Source organism: Salvelinus alpinus, chromosome 3, assembly GCF_045679555.1.
Source record: "Salvelinus alpinus chromosome 3, SLU_Salpinus.1, whole genome shotgun sequence".
Taxonomy (NCBI): domain Eukaryota; kingdom Metazoa; phylum Chordata; class Actinopteri; order Salmoniformes; family Salmonidae; genus Salvelinus; species Salvelinus alpinus.
This window is the reverse complement of record NC_092088.1, coordinates 44,681,357-44,708,270: the sequence shown is the minus strand read 5'-3', so window position 1 is coordinate 44,708,270 and position 26,914 is coordinate 44,681,357. Positions and strand designations below refer to the sequence as shown.

The following is a 26,914-nucleotide window of genomic DNA, read 5'->3' as shown; positions in this document are numbered from 1 at the left end:
CCGTTTGGATTCCCCCCACAGAGAGGTGCTCAGAGCTCAGGGCCTGGGAGGCAGGTGATGCATCCAGGCCTGACATGGAGATCAGACCCCTGTGCACATTCATTCCTCATTGATCCCAGGTCTGATGTGACTGACACATCTGGGTTCTGCTGGCATTTATGAGGAGGTGAGCTATACAGAATCAATGCATGAAAAAATTCAGGCATTATTTTATGTCATTATCACACCTAGAATAGAAAATGCTTCAGCATTTTCTTGACATATCATTTTCATCAAGCTAACAGTCATCTCCCCTGCAATGAGATGAATAAATACTTGAATCTATACCCATACTGAATTTACCTGCCTAGTGCCTATTGTTCATTTGACAACATTGACACCAAACCTGCATACTGTAATCTCTCTGAACAGATTCTCGTGGACAGATGACAACTGCAAATGACTAATTTTCGCGAGAGAATTTTACTTCTGGGTAACCGAGATTATGCATACAGTGAATCTGAAGCGTGATTATTGTGATTAGCAGTTTAGTCCTAAATCTGATTGGTCATTTGACAGGTGTGAAATTGTCTGACTTCTATCTATATCAATAGCGTGCGTCTTTTTGCATGTATGTTTTGGTGCTTTCAACATGTGTCTCTGATATGGCCCGTAGATAAAGGACGACTGTCGCTTTAATAATTCCACTTTAATCAAAATCCCCAGTTAATCCCCCTCCCCTTTACCAGGAGCTGACGTAGCCCGTGGTCCCGGGGATCGGATGAGGCTGTCCCGAGTGACATAGCTGCGACACAAGAGGGGACGGAGAGAAGAACCGCAAATAACAACGGCAGGTAGTAAAAGCCGTCAGCGTGTTTAGAGCGTTTACCGTGAGCCATGAACTGAATGGAATTTGAAGCAGTTGTAGCCCTTTACAATAATCTGTCGCGTATGCAACAGGCTCACTGCACCCGACCTCATGTTTGTTTGTCACAACAGCCACAAACCTTCACTTTCTCCGGTTTTACATGCAAGAGTTTGAACTGAAAATCCCATTAAATTATTCATATTATGCTGCATCTCATCTAGGAACTCGTTGGCGTCAACAACTGTGGGATGGTGCACATGTCACCTGTAACTTTCAGTGTGGAATCTTCTTCTTCGTTGGGGTTTTATGGCGGTGTACATACCAGTATTACCTGTTGACTAGACCGGGCACGCGCGTCTGCGCCATTGCGCGCATACTGATTTTGTCAATCCACAAAATCAACACAAAATCAACATGTGCTTAGACCTTGGAGACAGGTTTAAGCGCATGAAACGTTCATGGACATTTCGCTAGCTAGCATGTTGTTGCTAGCTAATTTGTCCTGGGATATTAACATTGGCTTGTTATTTTACCTGAAATGCACAAGGTCCTTTTTTTACTGGATCGTTGTAGAATTTTGACCCATTTTGAGTCAACACAATATCGTGTGTTCTCTACTCAACAATTAATCCACATATAAACAGGGAAACGTATTTAGTCTCTAAGACCTTATATGGCGGTTGGCAAACAACTTTAATAAGGTGCATTACCACCACCAACTGGACTGGAGTGTGGACCTCAGTTCATTGTTCAATGGCAGAGGTGGGACTTGCAGCGCCTCAGAAATAGAACCAATCTCTATTTTAGCACCTGGCTACGCAGAGGCGCGTTGGCAGTTTGGATGAAATGATTGAATAACATGTATGTGTACATTTATTTTGTCATGCTCGCGCACTGTGTTGCGTGCCGTGTGGTCAGCATGTTATGTGCATTACTTCTCCTTCAGTATGGAATAATTGTATAGGTGTGTTTACGGTGGGGTGGGCACTTCTTGGGCGGGGTTGAACCGATTTCCATGTGTGCACGGCAAATCAAATGTTATTTGCCACGTGCTTCATAAACAACAGGTGTAGACGAACAGTGAAATGCTTATTTATGTGTCCTTTTCCAACAACGCAGAGTTAAAAACAGAGATTAAAAATAGAACATCGAAATAGTAACACGAGGAAAGGCTGAGCTGTAGGAGCAGCATATGTGGAGTGTGAAAGTGCGTGTCATTATGCATGTGTGCACATGTTATGTGTTTGTGTTGGGGTGTCGGTGTATGTATGTGCAGTGTGTGCATATAGTCAGTGCAAAATAATGAGTTAAAAAAAGCAGAGAGAGCAGTCTGTAGCTTGGTTGGCATGAGTCTTTGAAAATATTTTGGGCAGGGAGCTCGGCCCAGTGATGTACCTGGCCGTATACACACTACACTCTGTTGCGCCTTGCGGCCGGGTGCCTTGCAATTGCTGTACCAAGCGGTGATGCAGCCAGTCAAGATGCTTTCAATGGTACAGCTGTAAAACCTTTTGAGGATCTGAGGGCCCATTTCAAATCCTTTCAGCCTCCTGAGGGGGAAGAGGAGCAGTCGGGCCCTCTTCACAACTGTGTGTGTGGACCATGTTAATTCCTTAGTGATGTGGACACTGAGGATCTTGAGGCTCTCGACTCGCTCCACTACAGCCCCATCGATGCGTGCTCGCACCTCCATTTTCTGTAGTCCATGAACAGCTCCTTTGTGTTGCTGACGTTGAGGGAGAGGTTGTTGTCCTGGCCGTCTGACATCCTCCCTATAGGCCGCCTCACCATCGGTCAGTAATCAATCTTATCACCATCGTGTCGTCAGCAAATGTGATTGTGTTGAAGTCGTGCATGGCCATGCAGTCATGGATGAACAGGGAGTACAGGAGGGGACTAAGCACCCACCCCTGAGGGGCCCCCATGTTGATGGTCAGCGTGGTGGATTTGTTGTTGCCTACCCTCTCTACCTTGGGCCGGCCCGTCAGGAAGTCCAGGACCCAGTTGCAGAAGGAAGTGTTCAGTTCCAGGGTCCTGAGCTTGGTGATGAGTTTGGAGGGGACTATGGTATTGAATGCTGAGCTGTAGTCCATGAACAGCATTCTTACATAAGTACAGTGATCCCTCGCCACTTCGCGGTTCACTTATCGCGGATTCGCTATTTCGCGGATTTTCATAATGCATTTTTTTTTTTTTTTTGGTGCATTGTGCTCTGCATTCTGATTCGCTAAAAACTCACTCCCGCTTCTTGTATCAAAACATGCTACGAATTGTGCTATCATTTTGTCGTCTCGTGCAGTTATGTGTACGTACATAAAACAGCTTGGCAAATTTACATTAAGTTGGCCAAATTATCTTGTAATTTCGAACATCTCCTAAACCCATAATGTCGACGAAACGGCCTACACGTGAGTCACTGTATTTGTATACATGTAATAGTTGCTAATTGTAAAAAAAAAAAAAGTTTTCTATTTCGCGGATTTCACTTATCGCGGGTCATTTTCGGAACGTAACCCCCGCGATAAACGAGGGATTACTGTATTCCTTTTGTCCAGACGGGTGAGGGCAGTGTGGAGTGCAATAGTGATTGCGGATCTTTTGGGTTGGTATGCAAATTGGGGTCCAGGGTGTCTGGGATGATGGTGCTGATGTGAGCCGTTCAAAGCATTTCATGGCTATAGTTGTGAGTGATACGGGGCAATAGTCATTTAGGCAGGTTACGCTAGCATTCTTGGGCACGGGGACAGTGGTGGCCTGCTTGAAACAAGTTGGTATTACAGACCGGGTCAGGGATAGATTGAAAATGTAATTGAAGACACTTGTCAGCTGGTCAGCGCATGCTCTAAGTAGGCGTCCTGATATTCCTGTCAGGCCCCACGGCCTTGCAAATGTTAACCTGTTTAATGGTCTTACTGACATCGGCTACGGAGAGCAAGATCGCACAGTTGTCAGAAACAGCTGGTGCTCTCATGCATGGTTCATTGTTGCTTGCCTCGAAGCGAGCATAGAAGGCATTTAGCTCGTCTGGTAGGCTCGTGTCACTGTCATTGTCACTGGGCAGCTCTCTGCTCTGTTTCCCTTTGTAATCAGTGTTCGTTTGCAAGCCCTGCCACATCCGAAGAGCGTCAGAGCTGGTGTGGTAGGATTCCATTTTAGTCTTATTGAAGCTTTGCCTGTTTGATGGCTCGTCAGGGGTCTTAATGGGATTTCTTGCAAGCGTCCAGATTAGTGTCCTGCTCCTTGAAAGCGGAAGCTTTACCCTTTAGCTCAGTGCGGATGTTGCCTGTAATCTATGGCTTCTGGTTGGGATACAGTGCCTTCGGAAAATATTCAGCCCGCTTGACTTTTTCCACATTTAGTTACATTACAGCCTTATTCTAAAATTGATTCAATCGTTTTTTTCCCGTGTGAAAAAGTCAAGGGGTCTAAATACTGTCCGAATGCACTGTAGGTATTGTATTGTTATTTTATTGCCAGTCACCTTTTGTTAATCGTATGTTATTCGACCTGTCCCCAAGAATAACATAATCATATGTTATTCTTCATTAATGATTCCTTGTCGATCACTAAACATTTCTGTAAAAAAAACAACGATAAAACCTTGCGTACCTCTTTATTCCCCCCTCCCCCGCTGCTGGCGGTAGGTGCACTTGATGCAATAGCCCTGGCGCCGGGAAGGCAAAGTGTTCCCATTTTAAACCATTTAATGTCTCTGAAGGTCGAACTCTGCCTACTTGGCAGGCCCAGAGAGCAAATGAAGTGCACCTATAGGCCTACCGCTGTTCAATCAGATAGCTTAGATCACTGTGTCTACACAGTTTCCTTGAGCCATAGGCAATAAAGAGAAGCCTCAAACGCACAGCTAAGTTGATACTGTGAGATTTCAAAACATTTAAAACACTGACTAGAGATAGACTCAATGCATACAGCAAAGAGCTGCGGTTTTCATGAGTAAGTTCATGTTTAAGTTGTTATTCAGCACTGTCAACACTTTTATAAGCCATAAAATGTGCGTTCTCCCTACTTCCACTTATGCTACAACCAGCACTGCAGCTGCAATGAGTGAGTATAGCAAAGTGTTCCGATAAGCTTGCGTTGTTATTGTGAGTGGCTTGTGTCTTTTTTAATATCGAAGAATGTTTGACTTAATCTGGTCATAGAAGTAACAACATGAATTGGTGCATGAGGCAGAAATAATGCAATGCGACTTCAGTTTCGCCATCAGCTGGAAGATTGTGTCCCCTTTTCTCAGCGGAGGGAGGGTGGAGGAACAGCCTGACTGCTGCTCCCTCCCTCTCCTCAGACTGACAAAAAAGTATTATTATGCTCACTCATCTGTGCCTCACAAGTAATGCATCAAATGATCTATTACCAGTGTGATCATATACAGTACATTTTCTAAGTATAAATTCAAATTGGTCTGAGAAGAACAACATTGGCAGGGAAATTCAAGCATAGCCAATATGCAGTGATAATGTATTGGGCCTATATCCTACTGCACAAACCTCATTACTACAGAACTGTTTTTAATTGGTTAATGTCGTATAGTCTTACGTTTTTTAAGTAATGTTTTTTAAAAATCAGAGCGGTAGATCTTGTCTTTCATTTTGACTCAGAAAGTGATCTTGACTCAGAAAACGTTGGTGACCACTGATTTACATGATGTTTCTAACTAGAGGCAGAGAGGTTCTGAGTGACTTGGACAAGTCCGTCTGTCTTTGCAGACAGAAATGGAACGTGAATATAGTGATAGCCGATGATTGTACAATGTGGAGGGAGTTAATGAATTCTAGTCAAAAGAGCCAGTCAAGTAGATAGACCAGTGCCAGTGCTTTCCCATTCCCACATTAAAGAATCTGCTCCTGGCTCTCTCTCAAGAGTTAGCAGACCGGAGAGACTGAGCGTCACACCTTCGCCCCCACCCGTCTACCATCGCATTCCTTCAAATGTCTGATAAAGTCACCTCATTGTGGATGACCTCACAGGCTGTCACACGCCCATTGCTGCTCGCCTGACGAGAGGGTTGCTATAACAGGAAAGGACAAGAGTTGCTAGAACATTTGCTGCGCTCGCAAACAACTTCATGTTCTGCATAAATGAGCTAATAGCTGTGCTCATACTCAGCGAGTGTTATGTCATAGTTAATTAGGTGGATATAGTATTCTATCATATCCCGTGCCTCAGTCTAAGTCACAGAGATATTTTCCAGTCCAGCTAACAAGATAATTCTGATGCTGAGGATACCTCTATTATTAGCTTAGCTAAGTACAGCAGCCCAGTTTGTATATTTTGTTTTATGATCACATTCTACTTAAGTCACAGATATAGTACTCACGTGAGGGATACGTCACATAAAAAGGCATTTTGGTTTGCTCTTAAAATACTTCCAGAAAGGAATACCTGAATTAGCAAGCTTCAGATTTTTATGGTGTGTGTTATGGTTGACGTGTCTGTCAGACACAATTACCTTTGCCTGAACATCAGGCGGCCTATCGACTATAGCTCTGAGCTTGTTTGACTTGGCAGGAATAGGACCACTGGTACTAGCTCTGCACTGGGTTTCTTAAGAGAGTGAGTTCCAGGGAGGGCACCCGGCTCACTGTATCCCTTTAGGATTAGTCCTCCTCCCTTTTGTGTTTGTCCTGGATGGTGGGCCAGCCTGGAAGGGTGTTTTAAAGTTTTATTAGCCGTATGTACAGGGATACACATGGTACGAAATGCTTACTTGTGGGTGTGTGCGTGAGGTTCGGCGAATCAGAGCAGGTGGTCAGTAGTCTGATTTTGTTTGTGTGTGTGTGGATAGGGATCCTGGGGAGATACATTGGGGTTTAAATACACAATGGTATATGGAAACTCAGGCGGACCCCTCCTTTTAAAAGCTTTTGTTTTTGACCATTTTAATTTGTGTTTTTTGTTTGGGGGCTTACAGGTACATTATCCATTTTAAAGTATACGTTTCTAAGACATGTACCTATAGGCTGCCACTCAAAATCAAATAATACAAATACATAGAGTTTAAGTGATAATAAATTAAATATAAACAGGAAAAGAGAACAAAAAAGGTGGCCTCCGTCCCCAAACTTCCATCCCATTCCCCCAACCCCACACTGCCAATATGTCTTCATCCAACTCCACCCCCGGAAACCATGTTTCCAACCCCTTCCCACCCCTCTTAGCAACTAGGGTTGCTTGTCAGTCACCCACTACCCCCCATCCCCCCGGCTCCATTCCTGGCGACCAGAAAAAAACCTCAGAATACCATCCCTTCCCTGTGGGTCTGAAAGCAGAGAAAAATTTAATTAGGTTAATATATTGTTTGTACGTATGTGTTGGGCTTTGGCTGAGATTAGTATATTTCTCCAGGCGTCAATTGTTCTTTGACTAGCACCATTTAATTCTCGCTGTTTGATCATTCTAATGTCATAACTTCTAATAGTAACTGAATCCACTGGTGAATTGGGAGAGCGTGAGAGAATTGCCATCTAAGAGCAACATATTTTTTTTGCGGCAGTGCTGCCTGCCAGCAGTAACAGTCTCTGATATATTGAGAGATTCAAGGAGCGATCATTGTTAAGTAACGTAATTCCTGCCTCGGGCAGCAGGTAGCGTAGTGGTTAAAGTGTTGGGCCAGTAACCGAAAGGTTGCTAGATTGAATCCCCGACCTGACAAGGTAAAAAAATCTGTCGTTCTGCCCCTGAATCAGGCAGTTAACCCACTGTTCCTAGGCCGTCATTGTAAATAAGAATTTGTTCTTAACTGACATGCCTAGTTAAATAAAGGTTAAGTAAATAAATGAATTAATAGATGCAAAGCATTGAATATTTACATTATTTTACTTCGAAATACATTTTGTAACTTTGCCCCAGAAGCATTTAACTACAGGGCACTCCCACATCATATGGAGGAATGTGCCTACCTGATTCAGGGGACACAGTGAAGAGTTGGGGCCAATTTCATCGTAAAATGTTTCCTTGGTGTTCAATACAGTCTTGAACAAACTTAACATAAATTGATGGTTCAGATTACAGGATGCCAAGGTAATATTTGTCCATATTCTGTTCCAGTTAAAGGGTTGTTCAGATTCAATTAAATCTGTGCACCATACTTTTTTAATGGCTAGCTCAGAATATGAGTTTTCCAAAAGTTGTTTCTATGTTATAGAGATCGGTCCTTTCGGGAGCACAGATCATTTATTTATAAATCCCTTCATTGGATAGTTTGGTAGTTGGGTTTCCCAAGGGCAATAGGGCAATATAGCTGACCTAAGTTGTAAATATAGTAAAAAGGATTTGCCTGGTAATGTGTATGTGGTTTTTACATCTTGGAATATTCGCAAACCATTAGTGTCCATGATATCGGCACGGGTACGGATTACACATTTAGACCATTGGGGGTGGGGGGCAGCAAAAGGCCACTATCCAGATTGCAAGGCATTATTGTGAAATATTGGACTATAGACATGCCATTTTGATTCCCAGTTACATTGTTTTGCGCCAAATAAAAACAGTGTAATAATAGGACCAAAGTGTAGTTTACATTGTTTAAGGGATATGTCAGTGAAGACCACCTCTTCCAGGGCAATAAGTCATCCATCATTTTATACTCAGACAGGGGGCAGAAGAATCGCATCATGGCTAAACCTATTTAGGATGGCACGAAATACCAGTGCCTGGAAATACAATTTAAAGTTTGGTAAGGATAGTCCTCTTACATTTTTCCCTCTTTGCAAGTTTGTTAATTTATGCCAATAGCCAAAAGGGGAGACAAGGGAAGCATTGAACTACAGAAATTCAGCTGTCGCAATATATTCATTTTGACAATAGATATTCTGCTGGTTAAAGCAACTGGGATGTCAGTCCATCTACTGAGGTTGGATTTAATTGATTTGAGCGTTCTGTAAAAGTTTCTGGCAATGGTTTTATCTAAGGAAGGAAATATATCTATTCCTAAATATTTAAAATGGGAGGTGATTGGGATTCCATAAGTAGAGATGGAGTCCTCCATCGGGGTCTTGATAGGCAGTTGGGCAGATTTGTTTAGATTTATTTTAGAACTTGAGATGGAGCTGGATTTGTCTATGGTCTTTTGGGAAGGATTAAGATACATTCTCTAGATAAAGAAAGATATTGTTGGCGTATAATGAGATGACGTGATCCGTAGAATTAAGAGATATTGGTGTAATTTTTTCCGATTGTCGAATTTCCTGGGCCAGGGCCTCTATAGACAATAAAAATAGCAGAGGTGAGATAGGATCACCTTGCTTGCTACTTTTAGTTATTCTGAACAGAACAGAGCTGGTATTGCCTGTTATTACTATGGCTGTGGGACTGGCATATATTTTAATCATATTAATGAAATTGCAGCCAAGTCCCATATGTTCCAAAACCAACCAAAGATATGACCATTCTAGTCCATCAAAAGCTTTTTCTGCATTGAGAGAGAACTGCCTAAGGAGCTTTGGTTTCTGATGTAGCATGAAAGATATGTAATAGACAGCGGTTATCTGAGGATAGATGTAAGTTTCGAGACGACATGACAGAATTTCAAAAGATAGTTTCATATCTGTGTTTATCAAAGATGGAGGGCAATAATGAGAGCACTGGGTGATGTACTTAAAAAAAAATCTAATTGAAATTAATGGTGTATTTACATCCCTTCCAAACGAGCCTTTGTGAACGGCTGTGTTAATCATTTCAAGTAAGAGTGGACCTAATTGGTTAAAAAATGATTTTCTTTATTCATGTTATCCGATGTCCTTCTGAGTTCACGGAGGGAGATTTTGCCCCCAGCCCCGATGGTCACTCTGACAGAGCTCCGGCTTCCTCAGTTGAGAGAAGAGGAGTTCTTACATCTTTAAATAAGGACTTGATCTGGTTTGGTGTGGATTTACAATTTCTAGGTATATCATTATTTATAGAAACAGGAGAATCTTGGCCTCCCTAGTGGCGCAGCGGTCTAAGGCACTGCATCCCAAGCTGTGTCACAACCGGCCGTAACCGGAAGTCCCATATGGCGGCGCACAATTGGCCCCGCGTTGTCTGGGTAAGGGTTTTTCCGGGGGGGGCTTTACTTGGCTCATCGTGCTCTAGCGATTTCCTTGTGGCGGGCCGGGTGGCTGCAGGCTGACTTCCGGGTTAAGCGGGCGGGTGTTAAGGAGCGCGGTTTGGAGGGTCATGTTTCAGAGTACGCATGACTCGATCTTCGCCTCTCCCGAGCCCGTTGGGGAGTTGCAGAGGTGAGACAAGATCGTAATTGTAAATAACGAAATTGGGGAGAAAAAGGGGGGAAATATAAAAAGAACTGGAGAATCTTAGGTTGATTTAATTTGGGTTCTGGTAGTAATTCACCTGATTCAGATTCAATAGTTGCAATATCTGCAAATTGATCATTACTGCGAAGCTTGCTTGTCAGTAGACGACTGGGTCGATTACCCTGGAAGTAATGGTTGAGTCTAACTCGATGGATGTCAAATTCTGCTGTCTGTCTTATCACTATATTTAGTTTGGTCTTGACTTTTAAGAGAGTAGTCTGGTCTAAAAAAGAGTGTTTGTTGAGAACGCTCTAACGTTGTCAACAACTTTTCAAGTTCTGATATCTTCTTTAATTGTAATTTATTCAGCCCAGATGCAAATACAGTTGCATTATTTTTAATAAAACCTTTAATGCCGTCCCATAAAATCTGAGGATCATTGACTGAATTTTTGTTAATACATTCATTCAATTTAGTTTCAAATTCTTAACAGAAATTAGGATTTTGTAGTAAAGATGAATTAAAGCTCCATTTTGTAACTTTTTTGTTGTTGGAGATTATGAAATTTGTAGGTAGTAAGAAGCATGATGATCATGTCTGTCCCAATAACCAGTTGGAATGAAGTTAATTCTAATAATATGCTGTTCAGACAATCCAAAAACTTAGGATCATATGAATTTGGAGAATACACATTAACAAAGGCAATTTTCTTTCTATTATGGATACATTTAAGGAAAGTGATTCTGCCTTCTTGGCGTTGCCTTTACCAAGGATGGGGATTTTGAGTTTCTTATGTATCATTATGATTCCACCTTTTAGTTTTGTTTGGGGCTGATGATAAGGCAGCCATTTTGTACAAATGGTTCTCTATTCTATGTGTGTCCCTTTGGAGCGGATGTGTTTCTTGGATCATTGCTATATCAATATGGTTTCTTGCTAGTATATCAAGACAGCTGGAACGGTTGATAGGAATATTAAGGCCTTTCAAATTCCACAAGAGAATATCTAGCGTTGCTGTTGTTTTTCTAAAACGAAGTTGTTATCTTTGGTGTTGATAAGCCCCCCCAAAAAAAGCAGGACCCACAGCGAAACCCACCCATTGGTCACTCTCCAACAGCAAATACCCTTTCAATAAATCGTTCCCTCGTCCCTGTCCCCCTTCCCCAGCCCCCCTTCTACCTAGCCCCCAGCCCTCCCTCCTCGGTTCTCCCCGCCCTGCACTATAATTACAGGGTTATAGCATAATGGCTAGTGGCAGCCTTAAATATGAAATCTCTTAAGCAGCATATTTTTGGTCTTTAGGTGTAAAACAATTATTATTATAATAAAGTGAAACAAAATAAGTAACAAATTCAGACCTTAACAATTAAGTTAGCACACTTTATAAGTAAGGGTGTGTAATGAAGAAAATATTATGAGAATGAAACCAAAAATAAGATATGACAGATATGCAAGCTTTAATGCCTAAACAGTAAAACAAAATAGGATAGCTTTAGGATCCATATACAGTGCATTTGGAAACTATTCAGACCCCCTTTTCCACATTTTGTTACGTTGGTATTAAATAATTTTTCCCTCATCAATCTACACACAATATCCCATAATATATTTTTGCAAATGTTTATTAAAAAATCAAAAAACGTAATTACATAATTATTCAGACCCTTTGATATGAGATTCACCTGTGGTAAATTCCATTGATTGGACATGATTTGGAAAGGCATTCACCTGTCTATATAAGATCCCACAGTTGACAGTGCATGTCAGAGCAAAAACAAAGCCATGAGGCCAAAGAATTGTACGTAGAGCTCTGAGACAAGATTGTGTCGAGGCACAGATCTGGGGAACGGTACCAAAAACTGTCTACAACATTGAAGGTCCCCAAGAACACAGTGGCCTCCATCATTCTTAAATGGAAGAAGTTTGGAACCACCAAGACTCTTCCTAGAGCTGGCCGCCCAGCTAAACTGAACATCAGGGGAGAAGGGCCTTGGTCAGGTAAATGACCAAGACCCGATGGTCACTCTGACAGAGCTCCAGAGTTCTTCTGTGGAGATGGGAGAACCTTTCAGAAGAACAACCATGTCTGCAGCACTCCACCAATCAGGCCTTTATGGTAGAGGGGCCAAACGGAAGCCACTCTTCAGTAAAAGGCACATGACCGCCCGCTTGGAGTTTGCCAAAAGGCACCTAAAGACTCTCAAACCAAGATTATCTGGTCTGAGGAAACCAAGATGGAACTATTTGGCCTGAATGCCAAGCATCACGTCTGGAGGAAACGTGGCACCATCCCTACGGTGAAGCATGATGGTGGCAGCATCATGCTGTGGGGATGTTTTTCCGTGGCAGGGACTGGGAGACTAGTCGGATTGAGGGCAAGATGAACAGAGAGATCCTTGATGAAAACCTGCTCCAGAGCACTCGGGACCTCAGACTGGGGTGAAGGTACACCTTCCAACAGGACAACGACCTTAAGTACACAGCCAAGACAATTTTATTTTATTTTACCTTTATTTAACTAGGCAAGTCAGTTAAGAACAAATTCTTATTTTCAATGACGGCCTAGGAACCATGGGTTAACTGCCTTGTTCAGGGGCAGAACAGCAGATTTTTACCTTGTCAGCTCGGGGATTCAATCTTGCAACCTTTTGGTTACTAGTCCAACGCTCTAACCACTAGGCTACCTGCCGCCCCATGCAGGATTGGCTTCAATGCAGGAGTGGCTTTGGGACAAGTCTCTTAATGACCTTGAGTGGCCCAGCCAGAGCCCGGACTTGAACCCGATCGAACATCTCTGGAGAGACCTAACAATAGCTGTGCAGCGACAGTCCCCATCCTACCTGACAGAGCTCGAGAGGATCTGCCGAGAAGAATGGGAGAAACACCCCAAATACAGGTGTGCCAAGCTTGTAGCATCATACCCAAGATGAATCGCTGCCAAAGGTGCTTCAACAAAGTACTGAGTAAACGTACTTATGTAAATGTCATATTTCCTTTTTTATTTATATATATATATACATTTAGCTAACATTTCTAAAAAGCTGTTTTTACTTTGTCATTATGGTGTATTGTGTGTAGATTGATGACGGAAAAAACGATTTAATCCATTGTAGAATAAGGCTGTAACGTAACAAAATGTGGCAAAAGTCAAGGAGTCTGAATACTTTCCGAATGTACTGAATGCACTCAGACCGCTGCGCCACTTGGGAGCCCCAAGGCATATCAGTGCTAGAGGCTACAGACCCTGATTCGATCCCGGGCTGTATCACAACCGACCGTGATCGGGAGTCCCATAGGGTGGTGGATAACTAGCCCAGCGTCGTCCGGGTTAGGGGAGGGTTTGACCGGGGTTGGCCATCATTGTAAATAGTTAAATAAAGGTAAAATAAAAATGGTTCATTTATTGGCCTGGTGTTATCCATATTTAAATGTCCTGGACCATAGCCAATATAATTCTAACAAGTTAAATTCTCAGCAATAATAGTAATATTGTTCCTTGTACCGAAACATGAGGGTTATCCTCATCATTGTCTTATGCCGAGTGCAGCATCATAGCCATAGGCTAGGCTGCATGATTGTGCATTGATAGCATACCTGAATAATGAGCCAGATATTGGGGTTCCATCTCTCAGCTTGTCCCCTTTTCTGTTGGGTTGATGTGTTTTCTGGAAGGTCAAGATAAGTTTTGCTGGGTGGATAAAGGCGCATCTCAGGTTTAGTTCACGTAGCTGGAATCTCACCTCGGTTTAGGTCCTAAATTATGTCATGGCTATTCAGAGGACTTATAGACACGCCCCGTCAAATTATATCGTAACCCCATCGCACTGTGGTTGACTCAACGGCTGAGTAAAACCGTGAGCTACACATTAACACACAAGCATGTATATACATACAGTTACCGCAATGTTAATTAGATGTTTCCTCAAGCCACCCCCAGTGTGAGGTGTGAGGAGACACGGTTTCAGGAAGACCCTAGTCTGGAGTTAGGGGGGGTATTGAAAAAAATCAGTTGGCCTAGGAAGGGGCTATATTAACCCTGTGAATCATGGCAGGACTGACATACTGAGTGTCCCCTTACATGCCATATAAGGGGAACCCCCCCCCCCCCCCACACACACACAATGCTACTATGGTATCACTTTCTGCAGAGGGGTGGCTATTCTTAGGCTGTCACTTCAGCTCATCTGAGCAGGCAAGACCTCTCTTCCTCTGGTTCTCTACTCTTTTCTGTCTATCTTTCTCTCCTTATTTATAAAGGGTTGGGTCGTGAATGACATATTTGTCTGTGGCTGTAGTGGGTTAGGTTTTTGTTTGCTGTGCTTTCAGTCTCATTTGACATTTCGGGGAGATAATGTGTCTTTTTTAGTTCTCAAGTGTACTTCTTTTTTTTTAAACATTTTTTTTTTCTGCTTTCAGAAGCTACTTGCCTCTACCTCATTTTTTGAAGAAGATTAAACCAAACAAGCAATCAAAGCCTTTGGAAGAATGAGTTCCTACAACATTTCTCTGAGTGGGCCAGCCCCGTGGGGCTTCCGATTGCAGGGAGGGAAAGACTTCAACATGCCCCTGACCATCTCCAGGGTAAGAGATCAATTCATCCAATTCAGTCTACATACGTCCATACTTTGTACAAACACACAGAGATTTCTACATCCCATATCCGACGTGTCTTTTGACCAATGAGATGATCCTTCTTCTTGCATTAAGCTTGAATCTAAATGTCGGGGTTTGTTTAATGTTCAGTGCTTGAAACAGGATACTTGGGACGGCCCAACTCTGACGTCATCCCATTGAAGTTTAAATTGAAAAAGATTAAGGTAAAGGGTAGTGGTTAAGGTTAGGGTTAAGGGTAGGGAAGTCCCAAGGATTTCACACAGCACTAACCATCAGCTAACCCTTATATCAAACCCTTATATAACCCTTACATCAAATATTGAATTACTACTACAGTACTAGTACAGTACTTGTAGGTGTGTTGTTGTTAAACATGGTGGTCATTTTGGGAAGTTTGGTTGATTAGATTGTTTGGGATGCAGTTTTACTACAGTACTTTCGATAGGTTTTCTCATTGGTTGGTATCATTGTGTGGTTTTGGAAAATTCAGTGATTAAGCTTGGCCTTTGCTAAAAAGTCTGAGAATATGCTTTGTCGTGTTCACCTTATCCTGTAGTAGTATGTTCACCTCACACATTGTAAAGGCCTAAAGACCATGCATACAATGTTGGTTGGCTTATGGTGGTAGGAACTGTAAGTTAGGGGTAGGCTATGTTAAAATTGTTACACCACATTCGATGGTGAGAATGTAGGCCTACTTATGTATTTTCAGACTGGAATCATGGCATGCTGTCACCTGCCAAATCTATAGTGTAATATACAGTTAACTGCCCAAATAAAGGAAACGCCAACATAAAGTGTCTTAATATGCCCGTTGGGGCCACCACTAGCCAGAACAGCTTCAATGTGCCTTGGCATAGATTCCACAAGTTTCTGGAACTCTTATTGGAGGGATGCGACATCATTCTTCCACGAGAAATTCCATCATTTGGTATTTTGTATATGGTGGTAGAAAGCGCTGTCTTAGGCACCGCTCCAGTAATCTCCCATAACTGTTCTCTTGGGTGGAGATTTGGTGACTGAGACAGCTATGGCATATGGCAGGGATCATCAACTAGATTTATCTTGAGCGGAGTCGGGAACATAATTACAAATCATTTGTAGACTGCAAATTGACCTCAAGAAGCCCAAACAGATATACAATTTGACTAAAACATAGTCATTTAAAACCTTGCTTAAATTTGTATATGATCACCTATATCTGTCTATTATGTGTGGGAATACTTTGGAACAGATGTCCAAAATTAAAATCACTTGGAGCTGATTTGCTGGTGTTTTTACAGTCTTAATGTCCAACAATACAAATTCAAGCAACATTTTTATTTTTGCTCTGAAAACTTGGGGGGGGCCAAATAAAATAGCCAGGGGACAAATAAAATCACCCATGGGCCAAATTCGGCCCACAGGCCACCAGTTGGGGAACCCTGGCATATGGTTTACATTGTTTTCATGCTCATCAAACCATTCAGTGACCACTCATGCTCTGTGGATGGGGGCATTGTCATTCTATGGGGACATAGCCATGGTAGCCAAAATATTGGCCTGCCCAGCCTTTTTATACATAACCCTAAGCATGATGGGATTTAAATTGCTTAACTAACTCTGGAACCACACCTGTGTGGAAGCACCTGCTTTCAATATACTTTGTGTCCCTCATTTACTCAAGTGTTTCCATTTATTTTGGCAGTTACAGTACCTGTAGTTACTTCAGTCGCTAATTCAGGTGTGATTATGCCTTTTGTGTGTTGCGTTTGTGCTGTGATGACCTAATATGTGAGTTCATTGCCCCTTTTCCTCTCCGAGACTGAAAATAGATATTTGGATTTCTCACCCTGTATTTTAAGGTGTCGAGGTGTATTTCCCCACATTATTCTAGTACTGAAAGTGAAAGAGGTGATATTCAGGCGACAACACAAGTTATCTCTTCCAAGAACCTCAATCTGTCGATGTTCTTAGAGATATTTGTAGGATAGATATTTATTAGAAGAAAAGAAAGGAAGCTGGCTGGAATAATAATATTCTGAGTCTGGTATGTGTGCTCTGGTGTGTATGTGTGGCTGAAGCCTATGTGTTCATAACGAGTGCATCTTTGGATATACGTGCGTAACTCACTTGTAGACAAGCTTTACAGTATGTTAGGATTGGTGCCTCTGTGTGGCCGGAAGTGTGTGTATGTGTGTGTGTACGTACAGTACCAGTCAAACGTTTGGGACACACCTACTCATTCCAGGGTTTTTCTTTTCTTTTTACTATTTTCTACATTGTAGAATAATAGTGACAACATCAAAACTATGAAATAACACATATGGAATCATGTAGTAACCAAAAAAGTGTTAAACAAATCCTTCAAAGTAGACACCGTTTGCCTTGATGACAGCTTTGCACACTCTAGGCATTCTCTCAACCAGCTTCATGAGGTAGTCACCTGGAATCCATTTCAATTAACAGTTGTGACTTGTTAATTTGTGGAATTTCTTTCCTCCTTAATGCATTTCAACCAATCAGTTGTCTTGTGACAAGGTAGTGGGGGTATACAGAAGATAGCCATATTTGGCAAAAGACCAAGTCCATATTATGGCAAGAACAGTTCAAATAAGCAAAGAGAAACGACAGTCCATCATGTCTTTAAGACGTGAAGGTCAGTTTCAAAAAGCATCAAGTGGTATGATTAAACTGGTTCTCCTGAGGACCGCCACAGGACAGGAACACCCAGAGTTACCTCTGCTGAAGGGGATAAATTCATTAGAGTTAACTGCACCTCAGATTACAGCCCAAATAAATCCTTCACGGGGTTCAAGTAACAGACACATCTCAACTGTTCAGAGGAGACTGCGTGAATCAGGCCTTCATGGTCAAATTGCTGCAAAGAAACCACTACTAAAGGACACCAATAATAAGAAGAGACTTGCTTGGGCCAAGAAACACGAGCAATGGACATTATACCGGTGGAAATCTGTCCTTTGGTCAGATGAGACTAATTTTGAGATTTTTGGTTCTAACTGCCGAGTCTTTGTGAGACGCAGAGTAGGTGAACGGATGATCTCCACATATGTGGTTCCCACAGTGAAGCATTGAGGAGGAGGTGTGATGGTGTGGGGGTGCTTTGCTGGTGACCCTGTCAGTGATTTTATTTAGAATTCAAGGCACACTTAACCAAGCATGACTACCACAGCATTCTGCAGCGACACAACATCCCAGCAGGTTAGTGGGACTATAATTTGTTTTTCAACCGAACAATGACCCAAAACACACCACCAGGCTGTGTAAGGGCTATTTGACCAAGAAATCAACCTATAGCCCCTTCTCCTTACTTGATCTGAAATGATAGGACGAGTATAAGCCACACAGTAAAAATTCCACCTACTGTAGCATTTCAAATGGAAAAAGGGTTTAGCTATCACGATTGGTAATACAGTCCTTTCAGATCTACAGGAAGTGTGTAGGCTGCACTTTGCTTTATTTCAGTGAACCTTTACAACTGGTCATTGAATCCCCTTTTACTGTATGCAGTCTTATATAGAGAAGGCCTGTGAACTGGGGCCTTCAGTCTGCAGCCCAGGAGCACAAGGCTCAGTCACTCAGCACTCTGACAGGTGGGGAGGATCTTCTGCCTGCCTTGGGCTGCTGCTCTATTGCTCTCTTCTAAAAATACTTTCTTTACCACCGGTGGACAATGCCGATGGTTTGGGTGGTCCATGACTGCTGCCTTTTTTTTTTTTTTTTTTATAGAGCCAAGTGTGACAGCGAGAGAGAACGGGTGTTGTTTAGCCTACATACTGTGTGGGCACTGCGTGATCGAAAGGGAGGTTAGGGGCTGGGGATTTGGGTTGTTAAGTTGCTGATGACCAAGCTGCTGCTTGTGTCAGTCACATGATGGCCTGGACTGCACAACTTCAGCCCTGTACACAAATACTACATGGCTACTGTAGTGGTTCCAATGACGAATACATTTGTACCTCTGAAATTGTGGCTAGCTACATTGGATAACTTGTCTGGCTGGTTGATCAAATTGAGAGTTATGTGGAGGTGAAATCTAAAGGAAATAAAAACAGAAAGATGGTGTATGGAAGGCATGGACCTGAAACCCCGCTATAATGGCAAGCAGCAGACCCTATTTATAAATACCTCACTGTGAGGTTGGGATAAAAATAAACCTCTTTGGAAAGAGTGGCCTTTCAAAAAAAAAGCTTTCCTCCATTTTCAAGTGAGGCGCTTAATTTGTCCACATTCAAAAGATTGTCTTGGCCTGGCTTATGTGTAACTTGGCTTCTTTCACCAGAAAAATCAGCTACTGTCTCACACACGGATGTGTGAGTCACTATTTATTGGTTTATAAATTCCCCATATTTATGAGGGCGCGTTATGACATTTCCGTTAAGACTGGACTGCCATTAAAAACGAATGTGGCCTTTATAAGATGTCTGAGGGAAATGTCCGCAAGGAGATCCACCAACTCGGAATACGATATGTGTCCCTAGCAAACCTCTGGAGTCCAGTATGGTTAATAGCACTGTATAGAGTGCCACATGCATAACAGCTGGTTGTGATATGGTACTTTATATTCTGTTTTGCCTGTTAGGACACCTTGGCTCGAAACAATTCATGTTATCAGGAAGTTTATTGGGATTCATGAAAGCGATCTCATTCTTTTGGCATTTATTCGAGCTTCTTCAACTTCCCTCCAATATAGCCCCAGAAGATCACGTTTTACTACTGGATTTAATCTGATCTGTAATAATCATTTTAGGAAATTCTGTTGATAGTCTGTGCCCTCAGCAGTGTTATGCTGTTATTAGAATGTGTGTCCTCTCCTCGCCCGGACAGTAGCCTAAGTATTTGTTACAATTAAGGGCTGGTTGTCCAAGACAGGAATGCTCAGGTGACAGTTTTAGTCAACACTTCTTGGCTCTAGTACAGTGGTATTCAAACAGCGGGCACCACCAGAATGCATTTAAAAAATATATATATTTCACGACCCCAACCCAATATGATGATGACAACCTTAAAATCAGTACATTTCGATTTTTACATCAACAAATAACGTTCAATTCATCACATTTTCATCTCTTATCAAAGTGAAAAGAAACCATTAAAATACATTTACTCAATAACATTTTATTTTTCTAATTATCTTTCTCAAAAACATTTGTATACTGTCCCATACAATAATCTGTACTTAATATTTTTTGTCCCCCCTCCTCCCCATTTAAAAAAAAAAGGGGTTTTAACTTGGCGAACCAACTGCAATGCCCGCGCGACCCCGCTAGCCGCGACCCCGACTTTGAATACTGTATGTTGTGGTAAAGTGGTCATTCCTTTCAGCCTTTGGTCTGGCTGTGATATTGACAGATGAACACACCCCCTTGAGTGGATATGGGTGGTTGTGTTCTTTCTGTTTGAAAGAACTTCCTGCGTCAGCCCGAGACCGAGGGCAAATGGTGCCTTGAGTCCGAACTTTCGAGTCATTGCTCTCATACACTGGTCCTCCATGTTGGGTATGTGACCCTACCCTGTCTGTGACCAGATTGATTTGACGAGAGCTGATTCACTCATTTTAAATGATTTAAAGATGATCAGGAAATACAGTACATCATCCATCCATCCATCCATCATCCATCCATCACTAAACACATCTAATTATCATAAAGTAGGCTAAATGTAACCTTGTGTGGAGGTGAAGTACAGCTTGTTTTTCATGGGATTGCGATGGATATTACCTGTCTGTTTTACCCTTGGACAGCTGAGTTGTCAACCTAGACCTTGTAGATTTGACATAAATCAGTGTCATACACTACAGACTTACGGTATAAACTGTAGCTGTCTTTACTCTTTCAATGTACTGTGTGGTCTGAATTCACCTGACCGAATCTATACGGAGATAAGGGGTTTAAGTATAGTTTTGTGGGCCATATCTTCCTCCTCAGTTAAATGCACTCTTCCTATTAAACCCTCCGACTCTAAACAACATGTAACCGATGCAACTCAAAACAGGTGAAAGTAGATTTTATTTCTTACCAGTACGGGACACTTAAAAAAAAAAATACTACAAAAATTACAGTGTAACCTACACTGCTGACACTGACAAACAGATCAATAAAAACCATGTTGTCTGGTCGATATAATTGGCAGACACAAATACAATATGATGTCCATCTAACCTGGAGGAGGAGATTATTGTCCAAAAACAACCAAAAGTGGCACTGAACCAATGATAAGTGAATATGCAATCATTCCGGGGATTTTGGCCGATGTTCTCCACTGGTGCCAATAAGATAGGCCAATTGTGACGTTGGGCCAATTGTGCACCGTCCTATGGGACTCCCAATCACGGCCGGTTGTGATACAGCCTAGAATCGAACCAAGGGGTCTGTAGTGACGCCTCAAGCACTGAGATACAGTGCCTTAGACTGCTGCGCCACTCTGGAGCTTCACCGCAATAGCCATTTGCTTTGCACACAGTTTCTCTTCAATTGTATTTTTAAATATTGCGATAGACATGGATGGGTCTCTTTTTTTCACTGACAGTCTCAACTCAACAATAATCTATTTGGTATTTTGCAGTGCGCACTGCCCAAATTGCGTGCCCCTCCGACTGTAGGCTATGCGATTTTAATTAGTATTTATTTAAGAAGCTAGTGAATCCTCTGTGGCCTAATCATGCTTTCTGGTGTAGTAGCCTTTTTAGAAGGATTTGATGTATTTCTGTATAGACAGCTAATTAGGCTAGGCCTATGGTCATTTTGGAAGTTTTAATTCAATTTACTTTAAGGAAAGCTCATCTTCCCCTAGCCTTATGTACATGCTCCCTATGCCTTTTTAATGTGGCAGAAACACAACCAGTCATTGTGTTTCATCTGATTGTCAAACAATTACTTAACAAAGGCTTATCAAAATAATTTCAGCATCCAAACCAACAGTGCACCCGCAATTTGATGAATGGAAAGAGAGTTCCAAAACACCTACGTGTATTGTAATAACATTCTACGATTGTCATTGGGCCTACACTTGTAGCCTGAATTGCTGCATCCACTGTTGTCCACGCGCACCTCGGTCTCGGCCACTCATCTCCACTTTCCCAAAATGTAACTGTTCTCCTCAAACCACAACACATTTTGGAGCGTATACCGCTCGGTTTCCAGTCAATTTGCTAATTTGTCATGCGGTTGACCTGCAGTAAGGATAAATAATGCTGTAATAGCCTATAGTTTTTTGGGCATGTTTGTATGAATTGTGATAGGCTCACGTTTTACCGGTACGACTTACCCCCACTATTTATTTTGCCGTACGGACCATACCGCCTTACTTTCACCCCTGACTCAAAACCACATGTAACTCTCAGCAAGGGTCTATCTCACTACCATAGTACATGATGCCATGCTGTAGGAAATCTTGGTGTCCACTCGGCCTGATGCCAGCCCCTTAACCCCCCCAACCTCCATATCCCTTTGAGTTACAGTAGCAGACTGTAAGATTGAGGTCCTGAACAGTCAGTCAGTAGGCTGCCGACTCAGTCTGATAAAGTGTCTCTTATGTTAGCCCTGGTCTTACAGGCCTCGGCATTCCCCCCCCCCCCCCCCCCCCCCACTCCAGGCCTGTGGTATGAGAGCCAACGGCTGGCGCTGCTGACAGGCAAGGCTGTTTTTAGCAGGCCACAGAAGGTCAGTGGCGCTGGGGGAAATTGTGAGGGCTATAGATACCAGCAGTGCCCCCCCCCCCTCGACTTCTCCCTCTCTACTTCCATGGACCCACTGCAGGGGTCCAGGGACCGGGTTGGGATTTAGAGCCTGGGGTTCCCTGTAACTCAGCTTAATTTAGCTGCCCATTGGTGTCAGCAGTGGGTTAATGTCTCCTGTAGCCTACTGTGTTCTTATTCTCATGGTATTTTATTGATGTCACTGAGAGGTGATCTGGACTGTTCACCTTTTGAATGAGCAGTCAGGCATTCCCAGGGCAGACTCTCGGACTGCTGCGTTCAATATGGGGTGTCAGATTCTTTTTGCGCTTGTTAGCAGAAACTACCGTAAAACTTCCATTTTAAACCTTGAGTCTGAAATAGTCGCCTGTCCCTTTTTGTGTGCAACAGCACACATTTCAGTAAATAAACGGCTGTTTCAAATAGATGCCGGGTCTGAATGAATTGTTTATGAAGTTACCATGAATTACCGTGAATTGTTTACGAGGTTTCATGTTTGATTTGTTACATTAAATCATTCAGTAATTAATCCCCAAAATGATGTAAATCATATGTTTTTATCACCAGTAAGCTGCCAACAGCTGAGAACTGCTAGCTAACAGTCAAGCACAAAAACAGTGGGAGTACAGACCCCTAGATCGGGAGATTGCCCTCTAGTGGCAAAAGTTAGAACTGACAAATGCACAGTTAGTAAAGAGGAGAATAATTATTCTGTCAAGGAATTATTCAACAAAAAAAATTAAATATAGAGTCATACTAAGACAAAATAAACGTGACACAGTGTGTAAATGAAGGAAAGTAAGAAATGTATTAAAATGTTGAAGTGAATGCTGGAATTAAACAATGAACTATTCAAATGAGCAAAAGTTGCTTTAAGGAAATATAAGCCTGTCTCTAATAAGCACCTGTTGTGTTCAAGGATTTAAGCAAATAAACACAGGCTATTAATTGAAGTTTCTAACCCATAGGGTTTCTTCAAGTATGTGGCTCGTGAAATTACACATAAACACTTCCTCTGTGTAAATTCGTTGTAGACCCTATTTTCCCCTGAATGAAGACCATTCTAGCAAGAGACCTTCTGGATGATGGTAGTTAGACACCTAAATAAATTCTACTGGAAACAGTAGGTGCATTTTAAATCGAGCTTCTCAAACTCGTTGTTAATGTATTTATAAGTAGTGGGTGTACTGTTGAAACTTCAGAATGATCTTGTGAAAAATCATTTTGAAATGTAAAAAGTATTTTAATTAATGTGTTGGGGAAAATGTGGCTGAATCAAATCAGAAGTTCTGTACACAGATGTAGGATCTTAATTTGAGCCCGTTTGCTACAGAAGGAAAATAATCCTGCAGCAACAGGAAATGTGGATTATAATTAATGGACATTTGTGTAGGGGTTGATACATTTTTCGTAAGGGAAAGTCAAGTCTGAAATTTCAAAGTGGAAATTACAAACTTCAGAAGCCTTTTTAACCTAAAATACACTATGTTTTCAATGTACTGCATTGCAGGAAAGTTCTCCTGCAACAGGGTGATCAAATTAAGATCCTACATCTGTAGAAAGTGTCATGACAGTGGACAAACCCATGATGAACAAAATCTTCATCAAACCATGATCTGATGAAGAGATTCCATCTTGTCCGTAGCAGGTCGGTGAGGCTGTGATACAAGTGTTGGGCCTCCTTTCAGCATACAGTATCTATTACTCTTGGCTGGCAATCACTCTTTCTTTAGTTAGCTACTGTATTTCTGACTGCTGCCACTCCTCTAATTCTGACTTTCTCTCCCTTCAACTCTGACTTTTTTCTTTTCTTTCACCCTTTCTCTCTCTTCCTCTCGCTCCCTCTTTTTCTTTATCACAGGCTCTCTCTCTCTCTCTCTCTCTCTCTCTGTGCCCCACTTTTCCCTGTGGTTTTTGCCTGGCCCATAGAACGGGCCCTTTGTGTGGTGTGAGTGCACAGGAGATTTGAGCTGGCATATCAGCCAGCCATTCACCCAGACATCAATAGACCAGAGTCAGGGTGGAGGGTTAATATAGGTTTTGTGAGCCAGTTGGTAATCCACTCCTCACCCTCAATGCCCTTTGTTTTTCCTGGTGCCTCTCCATTTCCTGCTATTTGCTTTGTGGGTCCAGTGAAAAACAAACGTTTCAATGAACTTGGATTTTGTAGCTAGACTGGGCTTATTTAGTCAACCGGGGGGAATTCTACTCATTATTGATGGAGAGAGTGTCCTATTGTAGTCAACATTGAAGTAAATAAAAAAAATCAGAGCAACAGGTGTTGCATGTTTTACTCCACTGACTCCAGTAGCAATGTAATCACTGTGTTGCTATCTCATTTCCTGTGTGACATTATTAGGGGGGGGGGGGGGGCTCAACCCTCATCAAAGTTGCCCGTCCCTGCTCTATGCCAATTGTAATAGAGTTGACTTGACTAAGTCCCTTTGGGTCCACAGTCAAAATTCATGTGGCGTCTTATATCGCCTCATCGTTTCACCCTAGCTAAAGTTGTTTTAACAAATAGAGAATAATGGGTTAGAAAGCGGTCATGGCAGAAATAGGTTTGGAACAGCTGAGGCTTGTGAATGTTACCAGACCAGGCCACCTCAGGTGAACCTCTAGCCAGGGAGAGAGCCTAATCTACAGCTAAGGTCTGAGGCGAGAGGTCAAAGGTGGCCCTGGGCCCTTCTTGTGAAGCCAGGCGGCTGGTCTGAGTCATCACCCACGCAGCTGGCCCCAACTGCGGTGGCAGTGACATCATCGTCATGGCAACCTTTGCTTATACTGTATGTCAAGAGACTCTGCAACAGCCCCGTCTGCCAATTAGAGCTGGCATTTGTGGAGGAAGGGCCATCACCAATGCCAGGCCCCGCCAGCCAGAGAGAACATGGGGAGGGAGAGAGAGAGACTCAGTGCAGCTGTCTTTTACAGAAGAGCTGGCCAACACAGGCCACACCCTCGACCCCTCGAGCACAAAATATCAACACTTCAATTTTATTTATGTTTTATATAAAGTATTTTGTTTCTTTGCCTTACTCCAATTTGGTTTATTTCTGACTTTCTTGATTTTAACTCGCCATGTAAGTCATTGAGAACAAATTTTAGCCCGTGTTTTCCTGATGAATGGCCAGTGCTTACCTAATCTAACCTCAGTCTCAAGGGGTACCCACGGAAAGTTCATGAGTGGTGCTGGTAGAACTTGAGTAGTCTCATTAACAGTGTGGGCGGAGAGCCCAGCTATAGGACCATGCCAGGCCCCGGCTCCAGTGGGAGATCTTGCACCCATCCAATGACTCAGACAGCCCGGGTCACAATGGACCAAAATAAGTGGCGGGGAGGGTGTCAGTTTGCTTTGATCCTGCCCATCTCTCCCTCGCTCTCGTGTGTGTGTGTGTGTGTGTGTGTGTGTGTGTGTGTGTGTGTGTGTGTGTGTGTGTGTGTGTGTGTGTGTGTGTGTGTGTGTGTGTGTGTGTGTGTGTGTGTGTGTGTGTGTGTGTGTGTGTTGTGTTGTGTTGTGTGACCCTGCTGCCACAATGCACCAAAGTTGTGGGAGTTATTCCCTCAGACTAATATCCGCACAGTCACTGAATACTGTTTGATTTATCACAAAATATCTTGAGGGGTTTGATCAGAAAAACACTTTGAAAGGAAACTATTGTAGTTGCACTGAAACACTGAGGCGTTTTAGTCTCTGTTTCTAATTATTCTTTTAATCACGGCCTTTTATATAGCAACGGGTAACTGATATTAATAAGCCCCTGACAATTATCCTGGATCCTGTCATTAATGATGACTGTTATCATTATTTTCCCCTCGATATTAATGTGACAAGTCACATGGACACAACGTCTAGGAGCTCCAGTCATACACTATGAATAGCCCAGGAAAAACTCTTGGCCCCTAAACACACTGTATTATAAAGCACTCTGATCCAACAGTGGTGTTTGGCAGTAGAATAGCAAGTCAGTTTTACAAAATGGATTTTGATTTTGCGAGGCAATAATGTGACATGAATGGCTACTGAAAGCCTTTGAAGGGCCTTTAGAATGTTGTCGAACATACTGTACACCAGGAATGTCATTATTACTTCCGTTCGCACACAGAAGATTGTCATCGGTTTCATTCCCTGTCTCAATGGTCAGTTTCCTTTGCGATACTCAGGACTCCCCGCTAAATACAGAAGTGGGGCCATAAATCGGAAGCTGATAGGCAACCTGGTGCAAGATGCCAGACACCAGATACCACTGTTTGAAAGAGTTGATATTATGTAACACTGCTGTCTGGGCCATACACAGACCACTAACCTCCTTTTTATCTTCATAGTGGCAGAGAAGCAGTGGATTAGAATGGATAGAGGGAGAGAGGGAACAGGGAAGGGAGGGGGGAGAGAGAGGGAACAAGGAAGGGGGGAGGGGGAGAGAGAGGGCACAATGGAGGGGGGGAGGGAGGGAGAGAGAGGGAACAGGGAAGGGGGAGAGAGAGAGAGAGAGAGAACAAGGAAGGGGGAGG

The 26,914-nt window shown here is 42.6% G+C and overlaps 1 protein-coding gene across 18 annotated transcripts in view; it reads left to right on the top strand.

The window, feature by feature from the left end:
• Positions 1-716: 716 nt before the first annotated feature.
• LOC139570788 (LIM domain-binding protein 3-like) overlaps positions 717-26,914 on the top strand; it is a 94,133-nt gene continuing 67,935 nt past the window's right edge. For 11 of the 18 annotated variants that reach the window (XM_071392968.1, XM_071392965.1, XM_071392961.1 and 8 more), the window contains exon 1: positions 14,317-14,679. In XM_071392968.1, the coding sequence (XP_071249069.1) occupies positions 14,584-14,679 (96 nt within the window). In that variant the 5' untranslated portion in view covers positions 14,317-14,583. The other 7 variants (XM_071392959.1, XM_071392955.1, XM_071392971.1 and 4 more) reach the window with 5 other exon arrangements.